General features: G+C 41.1%; 1 protein-coding gene across 1 annotated transcript in view; it reads right to left on the bottom strand.

Moving 5' to 3' along the window:
* BLNK (B cell linker) overlaps positions 1-23,858 on the bottom strand; it is a 65,573-nt gene extending 41,715 nt beyond the window's left edge. Inside the window, exons 1-3 of the mRNA XM_081074760.1 lie at positions 23,627-23,858; positions 6,599-6,664; positions 3,193-3,242 (exon numbers count right to left, since the gene is read on the bottom strand). Coding sequence (XP_080930886.1) covers positions 3,193-3,242; positions 6,599-6,664; positions 23,627-23,673 — 163 coding nt within the window. The 5' untranslated portion in view covers positions 23,674-23,858. The remainder of the gene's footprint in view (positions 1-3,192; positions 3,243-6,598; positions 6,665-23,626) is intronic.
* Positions 23,859-24,804: the final 946 nt, after the last annotated feature.

Genomic DNA, 24,804 nt, shown 5'->3' with positions numbered 1-24,804 from the left:
AGGTCCAGGCTTCCGTTCTTTGTGTAATTCAAGCCTTGTCCTTCTACACTCTAACTGGGGGAACTGTGGTGATTCTTCTGCTGACCTCTGGTGGGCGCTGGCCCTTTCCATTCTTTGTTGTGAAGATCAGCAGCACCAAGGTCAACTCGCTCTGCTGGTTTAGAGGGTTGGAGAAGCCATTTGCTTCTGGGACTGTAAAAAGGACATAATTCCAGCATCCGGAGGAGACACATGGGGCTGTTTCAGGAGACTTGGGTGGACCAAGTCTGCACAGGCCTCAGGGAGTACTTGACGGGCCTCTTGGGGCTCCAGATGTCTGGTAGGTTAAGGTCTTCAAACACTGGGACCTCTGAGTTCCTTGAAGATGCCCTGGGTTCAAGAGGAGCTGTCAGGGTGTTTCCTGAGGCCCTGGGCTTTTAACTGCTCAGGGTCCCCAAGGCTCAGGGGAAGCAGCTGGAAATGCTCCTGGGACTTGAGATGGGGGTGGGGAGGGATATGGTAAGGGAAGTACTAACTGCAGATGGTGATGGTGGTTTTGCCAAAAGGACCTTTTCCGTGGGGACTGAGTGTAAGAGCAGAGAGGAGACTAGGCAAAGCCCTATTGGTTTGGTGAAGCAATAGGATGAATTCTGAGATCCTGGAACTTCAGTGGATTTAGCTTGAAGTTCAGGAGAAGTAAGGACAGAGTTGATGATTTGTAACAGGTTTTTCAAATTTAATATACATTCACATCCCCTGGAGCTCTTGTTAAAAAGCAAAATTCTGATTGTGTAGCTATTTGGAGGGGCAGATATTCTTCATTTCTACCAAGCTCCAAGGTAATGCTGATGCTGCAGGCTAAGGATGGCACTTCAAGTAGTAGCAAAGGCCTAGAGGACTCAGCTGAGACCCAAGAGAGATTAAGGATAAATTGGAAGATGCAGCTTCCTAAAGCCAGGGAAGGTTAGGAGAAGCTCACTGCATCACTGGGCCCTAGGCTCCAAAGATTTGCCTTTGTGGGAGGTTAGAGTATTAACATTGGTGAGAACCTGACAGAACTTCTAGTTCAGTCCCTGCATGATACAGATAAGGAGAGCAGAGCGAGTGGTCCAAGGCTACACAACCAATTAGAGGCTAGACATTGAAGGACCTTGTGTGCAGACTCAGTGACTTGCAATTCCTCTTGTTGATGATGTAGAGCCATGAGAATATTTAAGCAAAGGTATTTCAGAACAGTTCTCTGGTGGAGGTTGAGAGGACCACTTGGGATTAGGAATTAGGGAGATGACTTAGAGGCGTCTGTACTAGGACAAGCAACAGATGACGAGCTGTAGCTATGTGAATAGTGAGGGACAAAATATTTGAGAGACACTTAAAAGCTAGAATTAACAGGATTTCGAGATCAATATTTTTGTAGACGGGGAAGGAAGAAGAGGGATCAAGATGATTCCCTGGTGTGAGAGGATTAGGCAAAAAGATGAATAAATGATGAATGCTACCTGTCTTTTGTCCAAATAAAAAATATGGGAAAAGGAGGGGGCTGGGAGAGGGAATGAGCAAGAAGAAGTTGAGTAGTTGAGTATGAGAGGATCATCAGGAGATGTCCATCCTGAAATCAGATATATCTGTCTACTTAGGTTTCCTAGGATTGCCTCTGAGCTACTAACATTTGTGTCCTGTATCTACAAAGTCACAAATCATCCTGCTCAGACCCCAGGACTTGAATTAAATGTCACCTCCAAAGACCTTCCCTGACTATCTAAGCTGTTCCCCCACCCATAGTGACGTCCTGTCACTCCACCTGCCATTTTCTTTCATAGGCAGTTACCATGTTTCGTAATTTATATTTACCTATTGGCATTTTTGTTTATTATCTGATGCCCCACTAGTCATTCAGCACCGCAAGGTCAGGGATTATATTTTGTTCTCCACTTCATATCTAGCACAGTGAGTATCACACAGGACAGCCTCGTGTAATATTTGTTGAGTGAATCATAGTAAGAGTGGAAGAGCTGAAGCACCTGGAAATGTTTATTCTAGGGAAGAAACCATTCAAATGACCCTAACTTCTAACTCTATCCTGGAAGTTGCACAGAACAACTCAGTCTCCACTGTCTTTAATATTTAAAGACTTGTAGTGTGTGGCCATAGGACAAACTATGGAAGCCACGAGGAAATGAATCACATTTATATCCTGCCAGGGCTGTCTGTCCTTGACTGGACCAGACAGACTTGGGCCTTGTTTGTGGTACACAGTAATGGGCTAGGTGTAAGCACTGGATTGGATGTTAGATTATATCACCTCTGAGCTCCTTTTAAACCTGAGACTCCATGATTCCATAATTTCCCCATCAAACCCTTGGGTATTTAACAGGTGTAGTCTGCTTTGTTTTCATTTTTAGAACTTGGAGAGAAGAATGTATTTGTTTTTTCACTAAGGACTGTATAGATCTGTCCATGTCCAGGAAATCTTTACATGTAGTCAGCAGAGAGAGATTTTAGACCTATCCTGTTCTAGAAAAGGAAAGTGTGTTGGATAATTTACTTTGCTCACCACTGCCATGAACACTACGAATGTCAAGACGAACTGCTCTCCCCTGACAAAGCCGATCTTAGTTGTAGTCAGGTTGCAGGGCTAACCTCAAAGGGGATTGCGTAACTATGTGCTGTCAATGATTTATTCCCATGCCCCCCTCTCAAGTATCCATTTTTACAGTTCTTTATCCAGGAAACTGTCCCTTCCCCATCTGCTCCACCTCTGCTTGGATGAGAGCTTGCGGCTTGCTGTGGGCTTCCACAGACCTTTGTGTGTCAGATCACGCTGAGCTGCCATCGCTTCAAACGTCATCTGTGTTCCCTTCTAGACAACACATTCTGTGAGTGTGGGGCTATGTCTTTTTTGTTTAGCACTGTATTTCTGCCTAAGACTTTGTGTGTGCCTGGCACATGGAAGATGCTTAATAAATAGCTGGTAAATAGATGAGGGGATGGATGGATGGATGGATGGATGGATGGATGGATGGATGGATGGATGGATGGATGGATGATGGGATACTATGTCCCCTTTATAGTCAAATGCCTAATAGACTGGTCATTCTTAAAATTAGGATGGGCACCTTTTGTCTTCATATGAATAGAACATAGTTCCCTTTCAAGAAGTAAATATAAACATTAAATTAACCAATAGTCCAAGTATTTTAGAAATACTCTTACCGGAGGCATAGTCCCTTCGAGGAACACTTGGAGGTGCTTTGACTTTCAGCCTGTGATTAACAACCATCAGACAAATGGTCAGTGCGTAGGACAACTGTTGCCAAGGATCATAATATAAGCAGATATAGAGATAATAGATGAATTACTAATAGAATAATGGCTTGTTTTGGATCCGTCACATTGAAAGGCTAAATATAGTGAACATGTAGCAAAGCCATTCATCAGAAATTTCCCACCTCTCCCCCTCCCATCAGTGCACAGAAAGGCTGTGACTTGGCAAAGGTGCAATACAACAGACAAAGGGCTCCAAAAGATCACAATACTAGTAAGCACTGAGTTCAGAGGTTCAGGGAAGACAATTGTTAATTGGTTGACAGGAAGGTAAGAAAAGATGAACTCTATTTTAATAAATAACAAAAAAATGCTTTAAATAACAGGAAAAATTAGCTGTAATTTTAATTGTAGGTTAGACTGAAACTATTTTTTGCACTATTAAAAAAAGTGTCAGGTAAGTGAGCAGTGAATGTCTAGGTTGGGGATTGTGATATTTAGCTTATTTAGAAGTTGCACCGTTTCAAGCACTTTCAAAACTACTTTAGTATCTTTATATACATATAAAATGTCCTGAATATTTACAATCCTTCTTCACTCATTAAAATAATAAAATTAAAATTACATTGTAAAAATGTATCCCAATTTTAGGCTTTTTATAAGTACTGACAACACCTCCCCTTCCTTTATTTGAAATGGATAAGGTTTGTAATAAATTATTATTTCTAATAAGTTATGCATTTTATTTAAGAGTGATTTACTTAATTAAAAATGATAACATATAAATAAAGACTATATCCAATAGCTTTTATTAACGAAAACATCACATCCATTATAAGCAGTATATAAGGTAATCATTACATATAAAATATATTTCATTTCTGAAGAAAAAAAGCAGTTCAGAAATTCATGTTTGATTATAAAAAAAAACAGGACTTATACACCAGAATCATAATGTTGCAAAAATAATAATATTTATATTTGCATAGAAATTCTGCTTTTTGTTTTCCCAAAGGCTCTCATATCTATGATTTCATTCAATTCTTACAGCAAGGCAGCAAGGTGTGCAGGGAAGATATTATCATTAGAGCTATGATTAGGTCCCGAGAGAGATTACAAAGGCGTAGGGAAGAAAAACAAACAACAAAACTGGGTCTGGTCCAGGTCTGTTGATAAACCCGTAAAATTTCAAAAAGCACAAACCAACTACTGGTCACTGAGCACCAAGCAGGAGTAAAAGTTGTGGTTTGGGCCTCACTAGGAGCCGGCAGCTGTACGCTAGCCCAACCCTTCAACATTTTCTCATTTGGCCATGGACCAGTGATGACTCTGTCACGGTCTTGTGTTAGGAAACCAGTGTGTTCAACTGTGCTTCCTCCTTTCAAAGTGGCACCTGTTGCCTGGCTACGAGTGAGAGCTAAGAACTGCATGTCACTCAGAACCAAAGGGCCACTGACTTCACCCGGAGTAATGACTATTTGGCAGCTGTGTTTTCCAAGCCGAGAAGAAACATAGTTTGTCAAGTAAAAATACTTTTGGGGACAATGGGTATAATGAAATAGGAACTGCCTGAAAGAATTTGAATTCCATGGCTGCTGTAAGTATGACTGCCCATGGAATAGACATTTTATAGAGAGGCTTCATAATATTGAGAAAATGTGTGTATTGTAAAACTGGAGACTGGGAGGGTAATTCATCTAGACTTGCGAGTGATTTAAACAATGACCAGCAGGACATTTCAATGAGATTCTATATGTATCATAAATACTAATGAAAATAATTACACACCTCTCCCAGTCAGAAGACAGAACATGAAGACAAATTCTCCTCCTCTATGAGATGACCATTGTCCCACAAGCAGAAGACTATTTTAACTATTTTATGATAATCACTTATATATATTGAGACTCATTTACATTTTAAACTCCAAATTAAACACCATAAAAAGTGGTTTCTTTTATGTTTAGCAAAGATGAAAAAGAATGAAGATACTCTGTTCTGAAGACATAGGGAAACGAACTTTTATACACAATTGGTGGCATAAAAGATTTGGAAAGCAATTTGCTAATATCAATAAAGATTTCAAGGGCATAAATCCTTCCACCCAAAAATTTCATTTCAGGAATTTAGTTTTCTCGTATCCTCAAAATCTGCAAAAGATATTTATTGAAATATTGTGTAAAAAATATATATTGTGTGTAACAGTTAAACTGAAAGAAATGGCCACAAATTTTAATTGATATTATCAAATTGCCTTCCAAAAATGTGCCAGTTTAAACTCCCGCCCTCCCTTTAAAAAATCTCCAACAATATATAGCTGGTTGAATGAATAGTAATACAGTGATAGTAGACTATTAATCAACTATTCAAAAAGGAATATGGTTTATTTTTACATACCTACAAAAATGTCCATGATATAGCATTAAGTAAAACCATCAAACAAAGCAAGTTTGTAGAATGGTTTATGGAGTATGATGCCATTCATGATGAAATGTATGCGTGTATAGGTATTTATTATATCTCTATCAGTACATGTATGTGTATGTGTGTAAACACATACATGTAGATTTATATGCCAAACTCACTAATGACAACGTTCATTTCTGGGGAGTGGGTTAAAGTGGAGATATGAGGAAGTGGGAGATTTTGACTTTATACAATTCTGAACTCTTTGATTTTTTCCCCTAGTGAATCTGTATTATTTTCTTAAAAAAAAAAAACACCAAAAAACTTAAAACTAACAGAATAACATTTCCCCTTTCCTCTTGACTTAGATTTTGAGCGTCAAATGTAGGTATGTACAATTTCTATTGTCTTAAAAAAAATCTTAAGAGTTTTTGGTGTGCAGGAGATTTAGAATTCTAGCTTTCCCTCTCCAAGTGCCAACTGAAAACACCATTTACAATGGTAATAATTGAAAAAGCAGAAATCAAAATATGGAGAACACTATAGCATCCTGAGGAAGTTAGCGGCTGTGTTCTTGTAACTTCTCCTTTGGATGTCTCCAACTGTGTCCTAGTGGCCCTTAGCTAAATGGTTTCGGAAGCTGATTTTCTTGCTTCTACAAATTTTGTTATGATGCTTGTTAGTCCCCTTGAATGCATAGCTCACTCTTCCTACAGTGAGAAGGCAAATCTAAGTGCCCTGAGTATCACCCAGTCCCTCACCATGTTTCCTGAATGCATATCTGACCACCATGCACTCTAGCCAAGACTAAGAAAGGGTTACATCCTAAAGAGGTTGCAACTCCTCACTTGGGTAACAGAGAACTTTGTTTTCTTTTACTTAGCACAGGCTGACATAGACGTTATTCACATAAATAAGTGCTCATATAGTACAATGGAGTCTAACTTACTTTTTGATTTTGTTCATTATTCCGCCTTCATTGTTCTTAATATCATGGACCATCTTTTGAAGCTGCCTGTAAGAACAAAATTAAACAGAAAATATTAATAACTAGGTTGATTTTTAAAAAGGGGAAAGGGGATCCTACAATAAAACCCCAAACAGCATGGATTATATTGTATTTAATTTAGTTGACATCTGCTACTTGAGTAAAGGGAAAGTGTGACTGATTTTATAAGTAATGTGGCCATTGAGCCCTGTCCCCATCCATTGGATGTCTGGGCCACTCTCAGACTGTGAACAGGAATTCTGACTCCCAGGCCTGTCTGTTCTGAGGAGACAGGTAAGGCCAACGCCCTGTGATCCTGTCATAAGCTTTACTGTTCTTTGAGCATCCACATTGCGGGGGGGTGTTGGGGGACCACCTTGAAGCACACAGTACAGGCTGATACCAGGTCCAAGATTTTTTTTGTTAACTTTACTACGTAGAATCTGGAAAAATTGTCATTTAAAAGTTGCACATACAGAAAAGCCATAGAGAAAATGATTAGTGAATGTGACTGCATAGATATTTGAAACTTTCGTAGAACAAAAAGTAATATGCGCAAAATCAAAAGATAAGTGACATGCTGGAATAAATATCTGAAAATAATAATGATAATAATAACTACATGTTTGGATTTACAAAGAAATTTTACAACTCAGTAAAAAAAAAGATTATGAATAATTCGGTAGGAAAATGAGCAAAGGATGTGAACACATAGCTAACACATTGAAAGAAGTACAAATGGCCAACAGACCAGTGAAAATATGTTTAAACATCACTTATATTTAACGAAATCTAAATTGAAACAACAATGAAATATGTTCTGCTTATTAGACTGGCAAAACTTAATATGCATGATAATACCCAGGGTTAATGAGGATAAGAGAGTACCCTGGGTATTATCATGCATATGAGGGTACAGCTATTCTTGGGAATGCAAATTGTTACAATCAATATCTGTCAAAATTTGAAACCTCCATGCCTTTTGACCCAGAAATTCCACTGCTAGGAATTTGCCCAATGAACATTGTTATAAAACTACACCATTATATAGATATCCACATTATACACATAAAAACATTATGTGTAATAACCCTAATCCTTCCCGCATCCCCCCTAAAGAAAAACCTGGAAACAACCTAAACACCCATCAATCACTAAAGGCGAACTAGTTAAATAAACTTTTATAAAGCTACATAGCGGAATACCAGAGATCCTTTTAAAAGAAAAAAAAGAAACATACATCTGTATTGCTGGTATATAAAAATCCCCAAGAGATATTAAGATATTATTAAGTTAAGCAAAAATGGAAAAAGAGGAGAAAGAAAAGAAAGAACTGTTCAGAATAGTGTATAGCAGCATATAAGTATTTTTTTGTGTGGAAAAAGAAGATATATACATACATATGTGCTGGTATATGCATACCTTTTTAGAAGGATATGCAAGAAGTCATTAAAAGGTGGTTTTCCAAGCCAATAGAGTGCCTTCACACAAATTAGAAAAATGTACCCCTTTTGTTCTGGGTGGACACTGCCCAGTGGCAGGGTACATAGCTTGGCAAACAAATAAAGATGGAATCCAGCCCCCACTAGTCCTTATAGCTGGACACCATTGTGCAGGGTACAGACCAATCAACTATAGAGTGAGGAGCTGATAGCTCAGGGTGGGGGTGGGGGCATCTACTTTATAAAAAGGAGACTTTTACTGCATAATGAAGATTTTTCTATGTTATTTGAATCTTCATAGCATCTTCATGGTATATCTCTTTTATTTATATATACATATAGAGAAAAATGTTAACAGATATGAAGTAAGGGCCGTGTTCTGTTTTTTTCATAATAACTTTTTGACTTAAAAACTCACACACACACATATATATATGTATGTACGTATGTGTACACATACATACACACACACACATAATTTCACATGGTTTCACCCTGAAAGAGTAGAATATTTGAATTCACCTTTCATGCAAACCTTTCCAGGCCGCTTCTTCAAGAGCCTGCAGCAGCTCCCCAGTGTCTACTGAGTCAAGCCTGACGTTTTGTCTTGGCAAGAGTTATTCAGTGTCCCCCTGAGCTCCTTGGACGGCATGGTGACTGCCTGAGAATTGTCTATATCTACTTGGTTGGAACATCTACCGGTGCTCTTCTCGCAGCTAGCCGCGTGTCTCCCACTTCTGTGTTTCTGTGATCAGTTTGGAGTAGTAAACTCTCTAATATTTTCTTTGGTATATATATATATAGGCAACGAAAACATCCAATCTCTTAACGATGTCGTTCGATGAGTGCATTTTTAAAAATGGAGTGAGCGTCACTCGGTCTGCTGATTCTTTGGCTGACTTCCTCCTTTTTCAAATGTGTAAATGATCTCACATCAGTGACTCTAGAGTTTTGTTTAAGAGGCTGCTGATCATTTTTCTGGTATGTTTCGTTTTTGTTATTAAATTTTAGAAAATTTAAAACTTCTGATAAGTAAAAGTGAGGAGCTTGTGATCTGGTTCTTGGATCTTTAGGCTTGAGACGTCTGAGCTTTCTTTGACCCTGTCTCTCTCTTTGACTCTTCCACTCCCATCGCCAGTTATGTGGATTCTTCATCTTGTGACAAATCTTCCCTGTTTCTGTCCCCTCCTGTCCATTCTTTCAGCACAGCGCTTGTGATCTCATGGACCACAGATAGTGCTGGTGGCCTCCATCTTATCTCCCTACCAGCAGTCTCTCCCCTTCCCCAAATTAATTTCTTAAATTGCCCTTTTCATCATGTTATTCTGCTCATGAATAGTCTTTGATGTCTCCCTGTTTCTTAGAGGATAAAGTACAAACTCATTAGCTTGGCATTCAAAGGTCTTCACAATCTGGACCCACCCAAACATTTGAAACATAATTAATCGTTCTATCTCACCAGCCCAAGGCTAAGCTCAAGTCATTCCTTCCCCCTTCCAGATCATTTCTTGAGCACAGGAAGGGAGTCCACTTAGGGAAAGAGCACTGCAATGATGGTACAGAGATTGTCCTCTATTCCTTACTGCTTCCTGGCTGTGCAAATCCGAGCACTGCTCATCATCGCTCAATGCTTCTTGTTTTCCCCCTTTGAAATGAGAAGTTGGGTTACATGGACACTCAGGACTTTTGCAGCTGTAAATTTTACTTTTATATATCCTGAATTTATACTTATCGGTTATTTAATCTCTAGTACTAATAGCAATTTTTGAACCATTATTCAGTTCTTGTGACATCTTTTGCATCTTATCTCCTAAATGGTTTTTTTGGTCCTAAACTGAAAATAGTTTTGTTTCTTCATTTTATGAAAGTAATAGAAGCTAATTTTTAAAAATGCATATGATACAGATAAGTAACGAGTGGAAACTACACATAATTCTCTGCTGGAAACAGAAGATCAGAGAGCAGTGAGGACTCTAAAAAGGAAGTGAATGACCTAAAGGTTTCAAGATGAAGAGACCTGGGAGCTGCATCCTCATGGGAAAATAGAAATTCATAAGACAAAAGAGTGAGGAACATAGATCAGTAGTGGAACAGAACGTGCAAAGGCTCAGAGGTGAAATTGTCTGGAATGTGGGGGGTCTAGTGAGAAGCTGAGAATGGCAAAAATTGGGGGTATTGGAGGGAAGGGGATAGTCAAAGATGAAGCTGGGCGTGCGACCACGAGTCAAGGTCTGTGTTAATCAGGCCGAGGAGATGGGGTTTATAGGCTTATGAGCCCTTAGAGAACTTGCCTCAGCGGGTGTCCTGATCAGTGAGGAAGAATTGAGGAGGGCCTGGGCCTGGGGACACTGCTGGCTGGGAGGCCAGTATGAAGGCAACTCTCCTGGGCCCCAGCGCAAGCCCACTGGGATAATGTTAGGAATGTCCGTTAGGGCCTCAGCTGGGCAGAAGGAAGAACCGATGGCTGCAAGGCCAACAGCTGTCATGGAGGACTTTGCTGGGACACAGTGCCGTGCCCACCTTATTGGGGCCTGTGGCCAAATCAATCAGCAGTACTGGTCCTAGCTTCATTTCAAATGTCAACGTTTTGTTCATCATGAATTTTTTTTGCATTAATTTTGATTTAAAAAATATTATCTTGATTTACTGATTTTGGAGGGCTCCCCCGTAAAATTTAATGTTATTATTTGTTTTATACAAGACATGTATTTGTTGTATTTATTCCCCCAATATTCCATGAATGCATACTGAGCAAGGCCCATGCGGGACACAGAGCTACCTCAACACAAATCTTGCCCTCTGGTAATGCAGGAAAGAGGTCCCTTCCTCCACCTTATGGCAAGACGAAAACCTGACCTATCTGAAACCAGAGGACAGATGTAGATAGAGACTGGGTGACTCATACAAAATAGCTTCCTTTTGGATAATTTCTGTCTCAAAGCTGAAATCTCTGCCTACCAACTGTCATTTGGAGACAGAGAACACTTTTTAGTGACTCTTCTGTCATTTGCATGTCGCAGAACTCGTCCTATCACCAGCTTCCTTCCTCTTCCTTTTCCATAGCCTCTTCTAGTCCTGCCTCAGCTTCCTCATGCCCCACTTCCTCCAGCCTGGTCTTCCTGTGGCGTTATTGGTGTTATATTTAGATTGACATGTTTAGCAGCTCAGGCTGCTTCCTTCCAGAGACTGGCACCCTGGAACCGGCACAGAAGATTTGACAGTGCCTTCCATGGTGTCATAACCTGAGAAAGCTTCCCAGAGCTGAGTTAGCACCCTCACTCCACTTACAGATGCAGGTACTGAGGCTCAGAGAGCTCCTGATGCTTGTCTCAGACCACACAGCTTTGAAATCCTGACTCCTAATTTTGCCTGTCGTTAAGACAGCCACAGAAATTTGGCAGTGTGACGGGCTTGAATTTCCTGGGCCAACCTCCTCTTATAAGGGAGGAAGCTACCTAAGAAGTCTGCAAATTAAATTCCCAAACTTGTTGCAGCGATGTTGTTAACCTTTTTTGCTATCAGAGGAATTATTCATTATGAATTTGTACCAACTGGACAAACAGTTAACCAAGTTTACTATTTGGAAGTGCTAAAAAGGCTGCATGAAAAAGTTAGACGACCTGAACTTTTCACCAACAATTCACGGCTCTTGCTTCACGACAATGCACCAGCTCACACGGCACTGTCTGTGAGGGAGTTTTAGCCAGTAAACAAATCACTGTATTGGAACACCCTCCCTACTCACCTGATCTGGCCCCCAATGGCTTCTTTCTTTACCTGAAGGTAAAGGAAATATTGAAAGGAGGACATTTTGCTGACATTCAGGACATCAAGGATAATACGATGGCAGCTCTGATGGCCATTCCAGAAAAAAAGTTCCAAAATTGCTTTGAAATGTAGACTAGACACTGGCATTGGTGCATAGCTTCCTAAGGGGAGTACTTCGAAGGTAACTGTAGTGATATTCAGCAATGATGTAGGTAGCACTTTTTCTAGGATGAGTTTGTGAACTTAATTGTCCGACCTTGTACATTCCAGGGAAATGTTGCCATTGCCCCAAGATGAATTAGCTGAGGATTCCCCCAGCTCTTTCCATCATACCCTGTTTTTCCTCTTTCCATACATGACCCGAGTCTCCGACTGGAGGCTCATCAGCTTTTCCATGGCAGGGACTGTGTCTTCCACCTTCTTATGTGACAGCCCAGAGCCACAGTTCTAGTCGCAGCACAATAAGCCACGCCAGTGGTCTGACTCAGATAACCAATGGCAACAACAGCGAATGTCAGCACTTACTGAGCATGTTATTATGTGCCAGGTACTTCACAGCCATTATTTCATTTAACCCTGACAACTCTGAGGTAGGTCCTATTGTTATCCCCATTTTTTAAACTGTGATTAAAAAATAGCCATCTAACATAAAATTTACCATCTTAGCTATTTTTATGTGCATAGTCCAGTAGTGTATTTACATATACATTATACACTCACACGTTATTGTGATTATCCCAATTTTATAGATGAGAAAACTTTGCTCAGGGACATTAAGTAACTTGCCTCAGGTCCTACACCCGGTAAATGACAGAAATGGGATTTTAAATAGGGCTGTCTAACTCCAGAACCCAGGCTCCCAACCACCCCTGGGTGACACCTGCCGACTTAGTTCAGCTTGGCCCCTCACCAGGGCAGGTGACAAACTTCACCGTGTCCCTCTTTGGGCACCTTTCTCTCTGTCCCTGGAAAAGGCTTCCAGTCCCTCTACCAGCCAGGTAGTTTTTACTGGGGACACATGTAACCCCACCACTGCCTTGCTACTGGTCCCTAAGGTCAGACACCTTGCTAGAGGGAAGCCCAGGATCTTAGAGGCCTGTTACAGTCTTTAGGGATGGGCAGAGAACAAAGAAGGGACAGATGGTAGGAGGAGGGGGAAAGAAAGAGGGTACTGCATGCAGGTGGCCAGAGAGAATGTTGCAGGGGCTTTCTGGGGTCTGGAACATGCTCAGAAATAGAGTGACTGAGCTCAGCTGGAAGGAGGCCTGAGCACCATATCTTCATGTGTGCTTTCTCAACATACTGGTCAGAAAGAACAACTTAAGAGTCCTGGGATGGAGGGAATGGGTGCACTTTACTCATGAGCATCTCGCAGCCTGGGTTGTCTTACTAACCACCTATTAACCGGAGAATGTAATTTGCAAGTGTCTCCAGACACTCTACCATTTTTTCTTTTTTTCCTACTGAGATCTGCAAATATTTTGTGGTAGTCTTTGGCATATCTGAGCTGCTGATCTGGGTTATAAGTAGACAGAAACTGGGCTGACTTGGCACAACCAGGGGTAAGGATTATCCTACGGAAACCCTGAACCCTGTTAAAAAAAATCCTGGCGCGCTTTACCCTGTCAGAGGCAGTTGGGCATGGGACACACCACGCTGATACTGATGAGATGACAAGGAAACTAGGCTATATGAACTTTGAAAAGTTCTTAGAAGATTTACCATTTAATGTGACAGCAGAAATTGTCATGGCTCTCCCCCTCTCTCATTTTAGGGGCAGGAGCCATTGGGGCCTGAAGGGCTATAGCACTTTCTTTCCTTTTGGCACTGAGAAAACCTTTCTTGGTTCTTACTCTCACCCACCATACAGCAGGGAGGAGCTTGGGGAAAGGGAAGACATTATCATGTTAAACCGATCATTCTCAAATTTGTAATACCAAATGACAAATGATTCTAATCATGTTTCAGATAATTTCAAAAACGCAGTCCTATGTACTTCTAGAAAATGAATGTGTTTTAAGAATTTGAGCGTGTTCTTTTAAAAAATTAACCACAAGAGGAAAAAAATTAGTCTTAGCAGTGTCTACAGGGTACACTGTAATATTGTCCCCACTTGTCCTGGCATCCATTTGCACAGTTAAAATATTTTCAGGGAATAAAGAGTGGTTTTGAGGAATGGTATTTCCCATCTGCTGAAAAAATTGGACTCAGTTAAGCTCATTTCACTCTGAGTAAAAGGATATTGGGAAATGTCATGTGTGGAGGGAAGCACTGTAATTCTTAAAAATCATCCAGAAATGTTTATCAATAATACATTTTAAAAACTTTGAAACAATACCTAACTGGTCAAACAAAAATATGACCATGGGTCCCCCAAATGTACTATTTTATGGTAAGTATGAAAAATAATTTCATTACCAAGTTTTGCATTGTGGTAAAATACACATAAGGTAAAATTCACCATTTCAACCATTTCAAAGTATACAGCTCAGCAGCATTTAGGAAATTCACAATGCTGTGCAACCACGACGACTATCTAGAACATTTTCATCACCCCAAAGGAAACCTCATACCCTTAAAACACTCATTAGCAATTCTGAAGCTGATATTTTTTCAATTGACTTTTTAAAAAAATATATTATTTTTTTATCAGTTGACTTTTGAGGTATTTACATGAATAACCTTTTTTTTTAAAAAAAACAAATCCTGTTGAAAGATTGTCTTTGTCAGGTATATTAGGCCCAATCATCTAGGATTGGTTTGGTAACAGTGATGATCTTTGAATGTGGAGATGATATGAAATCAATAGTCTTTCCATTGTAAAAAGAGGAGTTTGACCCTAAACAGGCTGCGGAGACCGTTTGAAAGGCAAAACAGCCACCTATATGTAGAGGGTCCAGTTTTCCAGTGATTTAGTATTACATTTTCCTTCTTTTCTTGGAAGTTTGTATTTGCTTCTCTGGTAATGAGTTGCACTAAAATAAGAAGACTGCTTTCCTTCCGGTCCAGTATTGAATATGGACATTACTATGCTTTATGTGCTTAAAACATTATTCTTCCTCCTGCAGATTTTTATACTTTGGACCAAGGAAAGTTATGAAGTCAACAACAACAAGTTGAACAGGGATGACATTTCCTTGTCCCTGTGACTCACCTCTCTAATCCTCCGGTCTAAGCACCCTTAGTCACGGCCTTCCGCTGGGAATTCCCTGACTTAGGTGTGGCCCCCTCCCTGACCTTTCCCTTTTCTTTATCACCACTTTCCTGAACAATGTCCCATTCTTTCAGCTAACAACTGTTGACTGACCTACCTTTGTGTGTGACAGAGAAGAGCACAGCTGTCTGCCCACTCCGTCTGACCGGGCTGTCCCATAAAGGATTCCCGCCTGGGTCTTAGTGACAGATTCTGACTTAATGTCTGAACCTATTATACTTAGAGGGGTTTAATTGTGAACCAGGGCTAGGAGACACTGCCTCATTCCACGTGGGTTCCTCTCTAATGACACAATTTGGGGCCTTGGATAAGCCCAGGCCAGGAATTTTGGGGGAGGGGGACACTCACTGAGCTCTTACTCCCTATTCAACATACTTACTGTCACAACATCCCTATTATGTTATATATTATTATTCCCATTTTCCAGTTGATAAAGCTGAAGCTGAAAAAGATTAAGTGACCCCCTCAAAGACCATGAGCTAGTAAATGCAGAGCAACTGTTGAAACCTAGGTCTGCCCAATTCCAAAGTTCGTATTTGTTCCAGTACAGCAAAAACAGCTTTCTGGGGCACTTCTTAAATTATACCACATTGATCCTATATGTTCAGTCTACACGTGAGACCAACTGTGCTCTTTATAATTATAACTCACTCTCAGATGACATGAACTATTGTGGGAACATTCTTTGAAAAATACATGTCAGTAGGATACCAAACACACCTGAGTCAGCATGGAATTCAAGTGTGGACTTGGAAACATGTACTAGACAGAAATACTGACAGCATGATTCTGTAGGGCTTCTTCACTGGGGTGTCTGACTAGTAAATCAGTTTCCTTTTAGTTTAAAAAAATACATATATAGATTTAGGAAAAATTTAGAACACAGACTAAGGTAGAATGTTTTATTGGCCAGTAAATGACAGGGGTTAAAAAGGAGAGTGTGGCCCATTCTTCTTCCTGGCAGGCACACACGGAAGTGTAGTTCTAGAATGTGCTCTGCTAGTGTGAGCTGGAATAGGTAACTTCACCTCCCTGGGCCTCAGCTTTCTTACCTGAGCGATAAATGGGGCCGAAGAGATGGCGTCTTAGGCCCTTGTCAGGTAACCCTCTGTGATCGGAGTGAGGACATTGGTGTCCATGTCCCTACACGTTGGAGGGGGAGCAGACTCCACCTCATGGCTCATGGAACCTGTGGCCAGCACTGGCTACTGAATTTCTGGGGTCCAATGTAAAATGAAAACAAGTCCTCTTGTTGAAAATTATTCCGAATTTCAAGACGGCAGTAGCAGAGTATTACAGCAAGCACTGGGGCCTTAGAGCCTGGGCCTTGTGTGAGTGCATGGCCAGACTCCCAGGAAGCTGGCCTCTGCAGCGTGTTCCCTACACCGTGGGAAGGGATGAAATCTGGAGCAGGTCTGGGGCCCCAGCTAGCCTGGGGGAGGCAGGGACTCCTCTGGGGTAATGATTTCCTTTCTCAGGAAAATGGCCAGTGCAGAAGCATGACTCATCAAGGAGACACAACATGTCCCTTAAGGTGGCTTCCGTCCCTTGCTTTGGAAACAGCCATGCTGGACTGAGGGAAAAAGGCATGTTTGGGGGCGTAGACCAGAATGCTGTAAAAATGTTGTGAAAACATCTGACTAAAAAATAAGCCTGCAGGTGTAGTTTCCTGAGAAGGGACCGGTAGGAGAAGGTGGGCCAGACCTGGAGGAGGAGGCACCTGCGAGGGGAACTCTTTGGGAGCAGACAGCCCTCAGCTGTCTGGATAAGTGGACTTAACAGGTTTCTTAGCAAGGCCATGTCTATAGTTGGCAAGAACACTGCAGCCCCTTAGGCGTGGAGGCAGAATCTAGGCTCACCAATGACACTGGAGCGTCTGACATTACAACAGACAGCAGTGCTATGCCAGCCTGGATCCTTCACGTATACTGGGGGTGCCCCAAAAAATGTACACAAGTGGACACTTTGGTCAGTGTTGCTCAAGCAGTAGTTCTCCATAATCAGAAGTGTCTGGATGCTGATCATAACCACTTTGAGCACCTCTTGTAATTGTGGAAGTCAAAAGTGACTTGTATTCATCTTTTGTTATCAGTATATATTGAGTATTACAATTTTAATACAGTTTCTCTTCTTAAAATGTGTATACATTTTTTTTGGCACCCTCTGGGTATCCTCTCACCATTGCTAGTAGCATTAGAGAATCAGGCAAACTGTTTCCTGACATCTGGATAAGATCAACACCAATTTAAAAAGTCATGAGGTTGGGGTGGGGGGAGATAAAGAATTGTTTTATAATAGCGCTGAAGTAAACATTACAAAAAGTCGCACCTTCAAAACCCATCCATCAGTTTCATAAAATATGCATCAGTGGCCACAGGGAGACCAGGTAAGAGAGGGTGAATACTGAAGCAGACACTACCCCAGGTGATGGGAGAGTCATTCCAAATCCGTGCCTCACATGGACCTCAGGGCAACACCAGCTGCTCCAAGACAGGAACAGCATGTCCCCTTTCGTGCAGCACTTAGCCGTTGAGTCAGAGCCATAAGCCCTTGGACGTTTTAATATCTATGTTATCACTTAATTTGCTTTTTATCCCAATCTAAGGGTTTCCACTCAATATTTGCCCAGTCTACTCACAGAGGCAGAAACAGAGACTATTCTAAGATGACCTTATGTCTGGAAATCTTTTTTTGCTCTGTTCTCTACCCAGGAGAGAACAACGTATACTTCAATAGTGCATGTTGTTCATGGAATCTAAGTTTGTTGGACACAAAAAATTAAAAACAAAATAAAAAAAAACCCTCATTGCAATACAGGCCTAAGCACCTCTAGCCCTTCCCCTTGGCAACTCCTCACCCAAACCATTCCACGCAGAGGACGATCAGTCCTGTGAGCAGAAGTCACATCAGTTACTAAGATATATGTTATGTATTCTAAACTCCACATACATACTGGCACTATGAAAACATACAAACAAATATGTGTTTCTGGGTCTAGACAGAATTTGTTCTGCTTGGTCTGAATTAGAGTTTCTCAACAGTAGCACTATTGATATTTTGGGCGAGATAACTTTTTGCTGTGGGGACTGCTCTGTACAATGTAGGATATTTAGTAGCACTCCAGGCATCTACTACTGGGTGCCAGTAGTTCCACCTCCCAATTGTGACAATCAAATGTCCCTTGGAGAGCAAAATTGTCCCTGGTGGAGAACCATTGATCTAAATGATGCAGCTATGATTCGGAGGGTGGCAGGGGGAGGATATTTCCGTGGGGTTTATTTAAAAGCCAAAGAAAGCCATCTGGTGTTTCATTTTCTCCGTAACAAGCTGCCACTTAATTTCTCTTTTTTCTCAATCATGTTCTTCAGCAAGCCTCGGTTCCTCGACGTCATTGCATGACGGCAATAGTAAGGTCCTCTTTGAAAATGAACCAAACTAGTAAACTGCACACAGAACAGACGAGGTTAGTCATCTGGATGAGACCTGTGCCTAAAACGTTTGGTACTAGCCCACTGTCCCCAGTCCAGTGATGTAGGAGGCAGGGCTGCAATGTAATTGTGGTTCAGTTCTTGGAAACCTAATTAATTGTATCATAAGCCATTTGGAGACTGGTTGCTTGGAGAGAAAAGATGTGTTCAAACGTGGCAAACAGGCAATCATTAAATCTAGGAGAGTGTGCCTTCGATATGTGGACTCTGGTTTAGGGTTTTCCTGGCACAGCCGTGCCCAAAGTAGATGAGAAAGTAGATTGAATTTTCTTATCTGGTGATTCTGAGATCCATACATACTAAGCAGATTTCTAATAACGTGGCTCCAGTGTAGCTTGTCCACAAGGAGAAAGAGGCTTTGTCTGAGTATTCTACCAACAGATGTGACACAATATGGGCCAGTTGAGTGGATTCTCAGCCAACATAACACATGTTAGCAGTGTGAAGAGAATGGGAAACCATACTTTCTGGAAAGTCTATCTTATTTCTACCATTAGATGCTATGCCTCCTTGTTGCCCTCCCACATCAGTGCTGGCCTGTGACTTAAGCTTATAAAGAATGAGAACAGAGACGCCCCTACACACATGAGTTGCTCTATCAACCGTGAGCCCCTTGGGCAGCTTCCTGCTCTGCTTGCCACTCCAATTAAAGGGGATTTGGTCTATTACCATGAGTAGGAAGAGAGACAGGAAATGGTCACTCATGATGGGTGGGTTGAAGTAAAGTTATTGTGTCTACTTTTTATTACTTGCTATACTGACCAGGTGACAGATATCATTCTGGAACGTTCTGCCGATGTTATCTAACTTGTTCTTCACAAGAAGCCTCACAACAAGTGAGGAAGGCATCTCTAGTTTTATTTGACTGTTGAGGAAACTGAGGCTTAGAGAAATTGAATGAGACCCATAGCTAGTAACTGGCAATTGGAACCCAGCCCTTTGGGCTCCAGTTGCATTGTTCTTCTAAATACATCATAGTTATCTTCTAGATAATCTTATCTGGATGCTGTCTAGATGCATTCTCTGACCCCAGTGTTCAAAGTTGGGCAGCTTTTAAAGCAATAAGAAAAGAATTGGAAGATATTTTGCAAACTGGTTGTCTCACATAAGTTGATGATTCAATCAGGAAATATTTCCCGAGAGTCATAAGATTAAATACTAGCCTTAGAGGATGTATAACATATGTCAAGCATTGTCTCCATTCCTAAAGGGTCACAGAGCATCATAGTAGAGAGGGACTTTGGTAATCGTCTGGTCCAGAGTCCTCATTTTGTAGATGGAGGACACAGGGGAAATGAGATCCTATTCAGGATGGTGTGGCAGTAAAGCAAAGAAAGGGACATATATGTAAGCATCATAAAAGAAAGACTACAGGGTGTGGTTGGTGAGTGGAGGTCCAGAGAGGAGGATGAATGAGACTCTGGGCCATTAACAGAAACAGGGAGGACCGGAGAGGGAGCTAGTGGCGGAAAGGTGAAAAGAAGGTGAATTTGTTTCTGAGGAATTGAAAAGTCAGCTAACTGGAAATTCCAAGACCCGAGCAGTCATGTCCCAGAATCTCTTAAATAAGATCATAAAATGATTTAGGTTCTATTGCCTTTCTTTCTTTAAATTCTCCACTAGCAGTGAGATTCAGATACCCATGCCAGAGCTCTGTCATGCTCAACAGTTTTATTAGCCACTTAAATTAAGGCAGAGAAGGGATACTTGTCACGACTACAATCCATGCAAAGCTAAATGCAGCAGGTATCAGTATCAACAGGTAAAATAGCCAAAAGAGCCAGAAAGAAGAACTGAAACTAACATGAAATTTTATCAAGGATCAATGTAAAGTCCTATGTTTATGTTCAGAAAATCAATTACACACCTATAGAATTAATAAGAATAACAATATTGATATTAAGAACTACCATTTTAAAATTCAATAATTACTGTATGCCAGAATCACTGTGTCAACACTTCATAGAATGATTGATTTAATCCTTACAACAGCCCTATAAGATCAGGTCCTGTTATTATCTCTTTCTTACCAGCTGAAGAAACTGAGACCAAGGAGATGAAGTAAACTTTCCTAAAATTACACATATGTTAGTTGGACTGAAAAATATCACTTTAACCAATAAGGTAAGGATTGGGGTGACTTGGTTTCAGCACATTCAAAGAGCCTTTGCATGTATAAAAGTGAGTGTGTTTATAGGTGCTACAAAGAAAAAGACGTGAGCACAGATGATGAGTTAATTGAGAGGTTATTAAAAACATAAAAATATAAAATTTCCTTTTCAAAGTTTCACTCACTTGAAAAGAATATAGTCAATGTGATTCAGGATTGTAAATTTTGAAATATTTACCTAGAAGCGTAAACTTTTTAGGATCCTAGGAATGTTTACTGTGAAAGGATTGAGAAACCAGGTTTTAGCTGGGTTTCTGATGATAATGTTATCTTATAAAATTCAGGGAAACCATGGTTAAGAATTAACTAAAAGATCTTGAGAGTTTATGGATTCCTTCATGTAGTATTTCAATGGTTCAAAAAAAGAAAAAAGAAAAAAGAAAAACGAGAATCTGTGCTCACACATTTCTGTGGTCACATGCAACTTAGCCACCTCGCCTTTCTCAATTCTTCCACAGCAGAAACTCTCAGGGCAAATTCTTATCCCCAGCTGTGTCCATCTGGGAACCTTCTTTTTCTCCTTCATTTTGAGAATCCCTTGTTTCCTTCCAATCCTGCCTGTTCTCCTTTCCTTAGTTGATTCTGCTTTTCCTGCACTCCTGGTGCCTCTAGTTTCCTTCTGCCTCTAGTTTCTTTTCAGCCCTGGAAATATATCGCCTACATCAGGGTCATCCCTTTTAGACTCCCTTGATGGACACTTATCTCTCTATTTTTGTGGCTAAGAATTTAAGCAAATTCTCACATAAACTTTGATAAACCTAAGCATATAAACACAGCTCTTCATTTATATTGTCATCTGGTGCCAAATAATTGCAGTTAGGCAACATTTTGAATTGGTGTTACTAGTCAGGACAGAGGATATAAACCACAGAAATCAAGAATTTTATTTATCTATTTCTCACTACCTGATCTAATTACAGAAAAGATTTAAGATGGTGCTTCAAGTCCATTGTGTTTACAATTTCATTTCTTTGAAAATGTTTACGTTGACAGTGTACATTTTACCAAAACAGGCCAATTCTGTACAGACAACTGAATAACCAAGTGGAAAAAGAGTTATTTCTGCCTAAGCAGATGAGTGGAGCGTATGATTATCCACAATATAATTTTGGTTTTCTACCCTATAATCCATGGTTGTATGTTGTCTATCAACTGTTACGTGATCAAGCTGGACTTTGTCCGAACGGGAGGGATCATAAAGTGATTTAGGTTCTATTGCCTTTTTTCAAATTCTCATCTAGAGTTTCTGAAAGAGGTTGTAAGCCTTAGGATAGCTCCAGGTTATGGAATATATCTTTCAAAACCCTCCTGCTCATATGAGAGAAGCCCTGATATCTATTCCTTGGTAGTTTCTTTGGCATGTCTTTCCTGCCTCTCCGTCCCTTTTTCCCTCTCACTGCTGTGCCCCAAGTCCAGACCTGCAACGCTAGATGCTTGGGTTACTTAACTGTCCCCCTCCTACTGGGTTTCCTTGCTTCCAGTCTCCCTCCCCCTCCAGCCCACCCTGCCAACCTCCCATAAGCATGTTGGCAGGACATCTCTAACAGTGTAAACCATTTTCCAGCTCTCTGTGGTGAGGGCCCTCCCTGTCCTCTGTAACTGGGCCCCACCCTACGCATCCAACCTTGTCAGGACCGCCTGGTCCCACATGCCCTACTCTCTGGTCTCCGTTGGACAGGAAACTCTCTTCCTCATCCCTCATGGGGACGTCCAAAGGTCAGCTCCAAGTGTCAGCTTTGCATTTCCTCCCTCCCAGCGCATAATACTTCCCTTCCACTTCTACAACTCCTTTCATGTCCCCTGCCTCCCAAAGCCTAGCTCTTGAAGCATCTTCTCCCTGAAACCTTCTCCAGCTCCTCCAATTCCTAGCTTACACTCATTTAGTCACTTACTACTTCTCTTGTTTTGCCTTACCCCCTGCCATGAGGTGCAGCAACTTGAGGCCCAGGGCAAGACTGCGGTACTTTCTTGTCTGTGCCGGTGCAGGTCACACAGCAGCAGCATATCCTCAAAATGGCTGACTGTGTCCTGTGCTGCATGCCGATTCCGGGTCAGCAGTTCATGTCACCATTTACCAAGCACCTTCCAGGTGTAAGACCCATGGTCTCACTGTGAAGGGCTGTGTCTCTGCCAATTCCAGACTACATGCTCTTAAATACATGACCCCATGAAAAACTGAAGTTCAAACAGTAGTTGAAATACAAACCAGTCATTGAACATTAAAAAATTCCAGTTTCCGAAAACCATGAAATACAAAGAAGAGTTTCAAAATCAAAATTTTGGAACTCTTCGTTTCTATAGATCAAAGATGTTTCTTGATTCTTGCCCAGCCTGGGGTCATTTCTGGTTTATTCTTTCTAAATAGATTTTTATAGATAATTGTTACACTGACATGAGGACATGGGAAAAAACAGATCTAATCTCCCCCAAAACACTTGATATATATATATATATATATATATATATATATATATATATATCTCCACAAAAATAAATAGGAGATATATATACCCACAAAATAAATAGGAGACAGTAAAACTATAATAAATACACTTGATTATAACAATCTTGCACATTACAAAGCAATCCACAATGAAATGGTTGAGGACTCAGATTAGGCAAACCCTTCCTTAAAAAAGGTTGTTGTATTCAGACTCTGAAAGCTGACCTTTGGCCTCTCTTTTTTATTCTCCCCCCAGAGCTTTACACTTTGTCACTGGCAAAAGCCTACTAAAATAAGCCTACTTGTTCCTACATATTTCTTTAAAAATGCCATCTACTTCCCCATAGTAGTTGCCACCCACTGCCTTAGAACTAGTAAAGCATTCCAGGATTTCAGTATTTCTGAGATGCAGTAAGATCACTGGAAAAAGCAGAAGAAGAAGTATTGGATGGGGACAATCTTACCTCAACTTCTGACTGGCAGGAACAGTTAATTTATTAAGCTTGTCCATTCTTTTTGGTAATAATGAGCCACAGATAACCGTCCAGTGGTAACGTCAGCAGTCCCTGGCCCTGCCAGGGGGTAGCATGGTAAGCCTTTGATCTCAAGGATCCCCAGTCACTGGAGTCTGATCTCCGACAGTGCAGGCTGCTGGCAAACACCCTGGCACCAGGGAGAAGTAAAACTTGCTTGAGCACATAGTCAAGTTTCATGTTTCTACATAATCATGTGACCTGGGTAGCCAGCCAGCTTGGCTGATTACTCCACATTGTGTAAACTCTAATAGTGAAACCTATTGGACATGCAAATTTCTTTCCAGCTGCTTTCTTTTATAACCAGATTTTCAACCAGGTCACGGCAAGCTCTGACTGGTCACTACTTCCTGTTGTCTCAAACACTTATAGTTGTGTTTTCAGCAGGTGTCATGCTGTCCCCAGCAGCTTCCTGGGCTCAAGGAAAAGCAGTATAGTCATTTCCATCAGAAAGTTTCTTTGCAACTTTATGCTCATTTGCGCCAAGTCATAGATAAACTTTTCCACTTGAAGAACCATGATATGAAACGGGCATTTTTATATTGTTCTGTTCATCCCTTCCACCCCCCACCCAAATGTTTTTCAATAAACATCAGGCGGCAGTGACACAGCAGTAATAGTCTACTCAGAGAATTAGTTTTCTTTTCCTGACAATCTATCTAAAATGGGATGGACAGTTCTCTAGGCAAGGTCCAGACAGATGAGTGATCTGAAAAAGAGGAGAGGGTCTGTATCATAAGATGTGTGTTATGTGTAATCCTTGTCAGGTCAGTGGACTCAGGAGTTATGCTGAAAGTCAGATGTTTGCAAACAAAACCAGGAGGTACCCAAAAGTCAGCTGAGAACAAATCTGACAATTTCCCAACAATGCAATTCTGACATCAGGCCATTTGGAAGTCCCTTGAAAAGCAGGATGCCACTGTCCTCACTGCCTTTGTCCCCACCTGCCCCCATCCGCTGCTCACTTTCATCTCCTCCCCAGACGCAGTTACATGCAGACCTGGGGGCAGTAAGGGCTTCCCAAGTACTATAGGTCAGGTGAGCAGCAGGGAGGAGGGAAGCACACCTGTAGGGCTGACCCATTCAGAGCGGCCCACTTCCCTCCTGGA

The sequence above is a fragment of the Rhinolophus hipposideros genome, assembly GCF_964194185.1.
Source record: "Rhinolophus hipposideros genome assembly, chromosome: 15".
Lineage (NCBI taxonomy): Eukaryota > Metazoa > Chordata > Mammalia > Chiroptera > Rhinolophidae > Rhinolophus > Rhinolophus hipposideros.
This window is presented reverse-complemented; position numbering and strand designations above follow the sequence as displayed.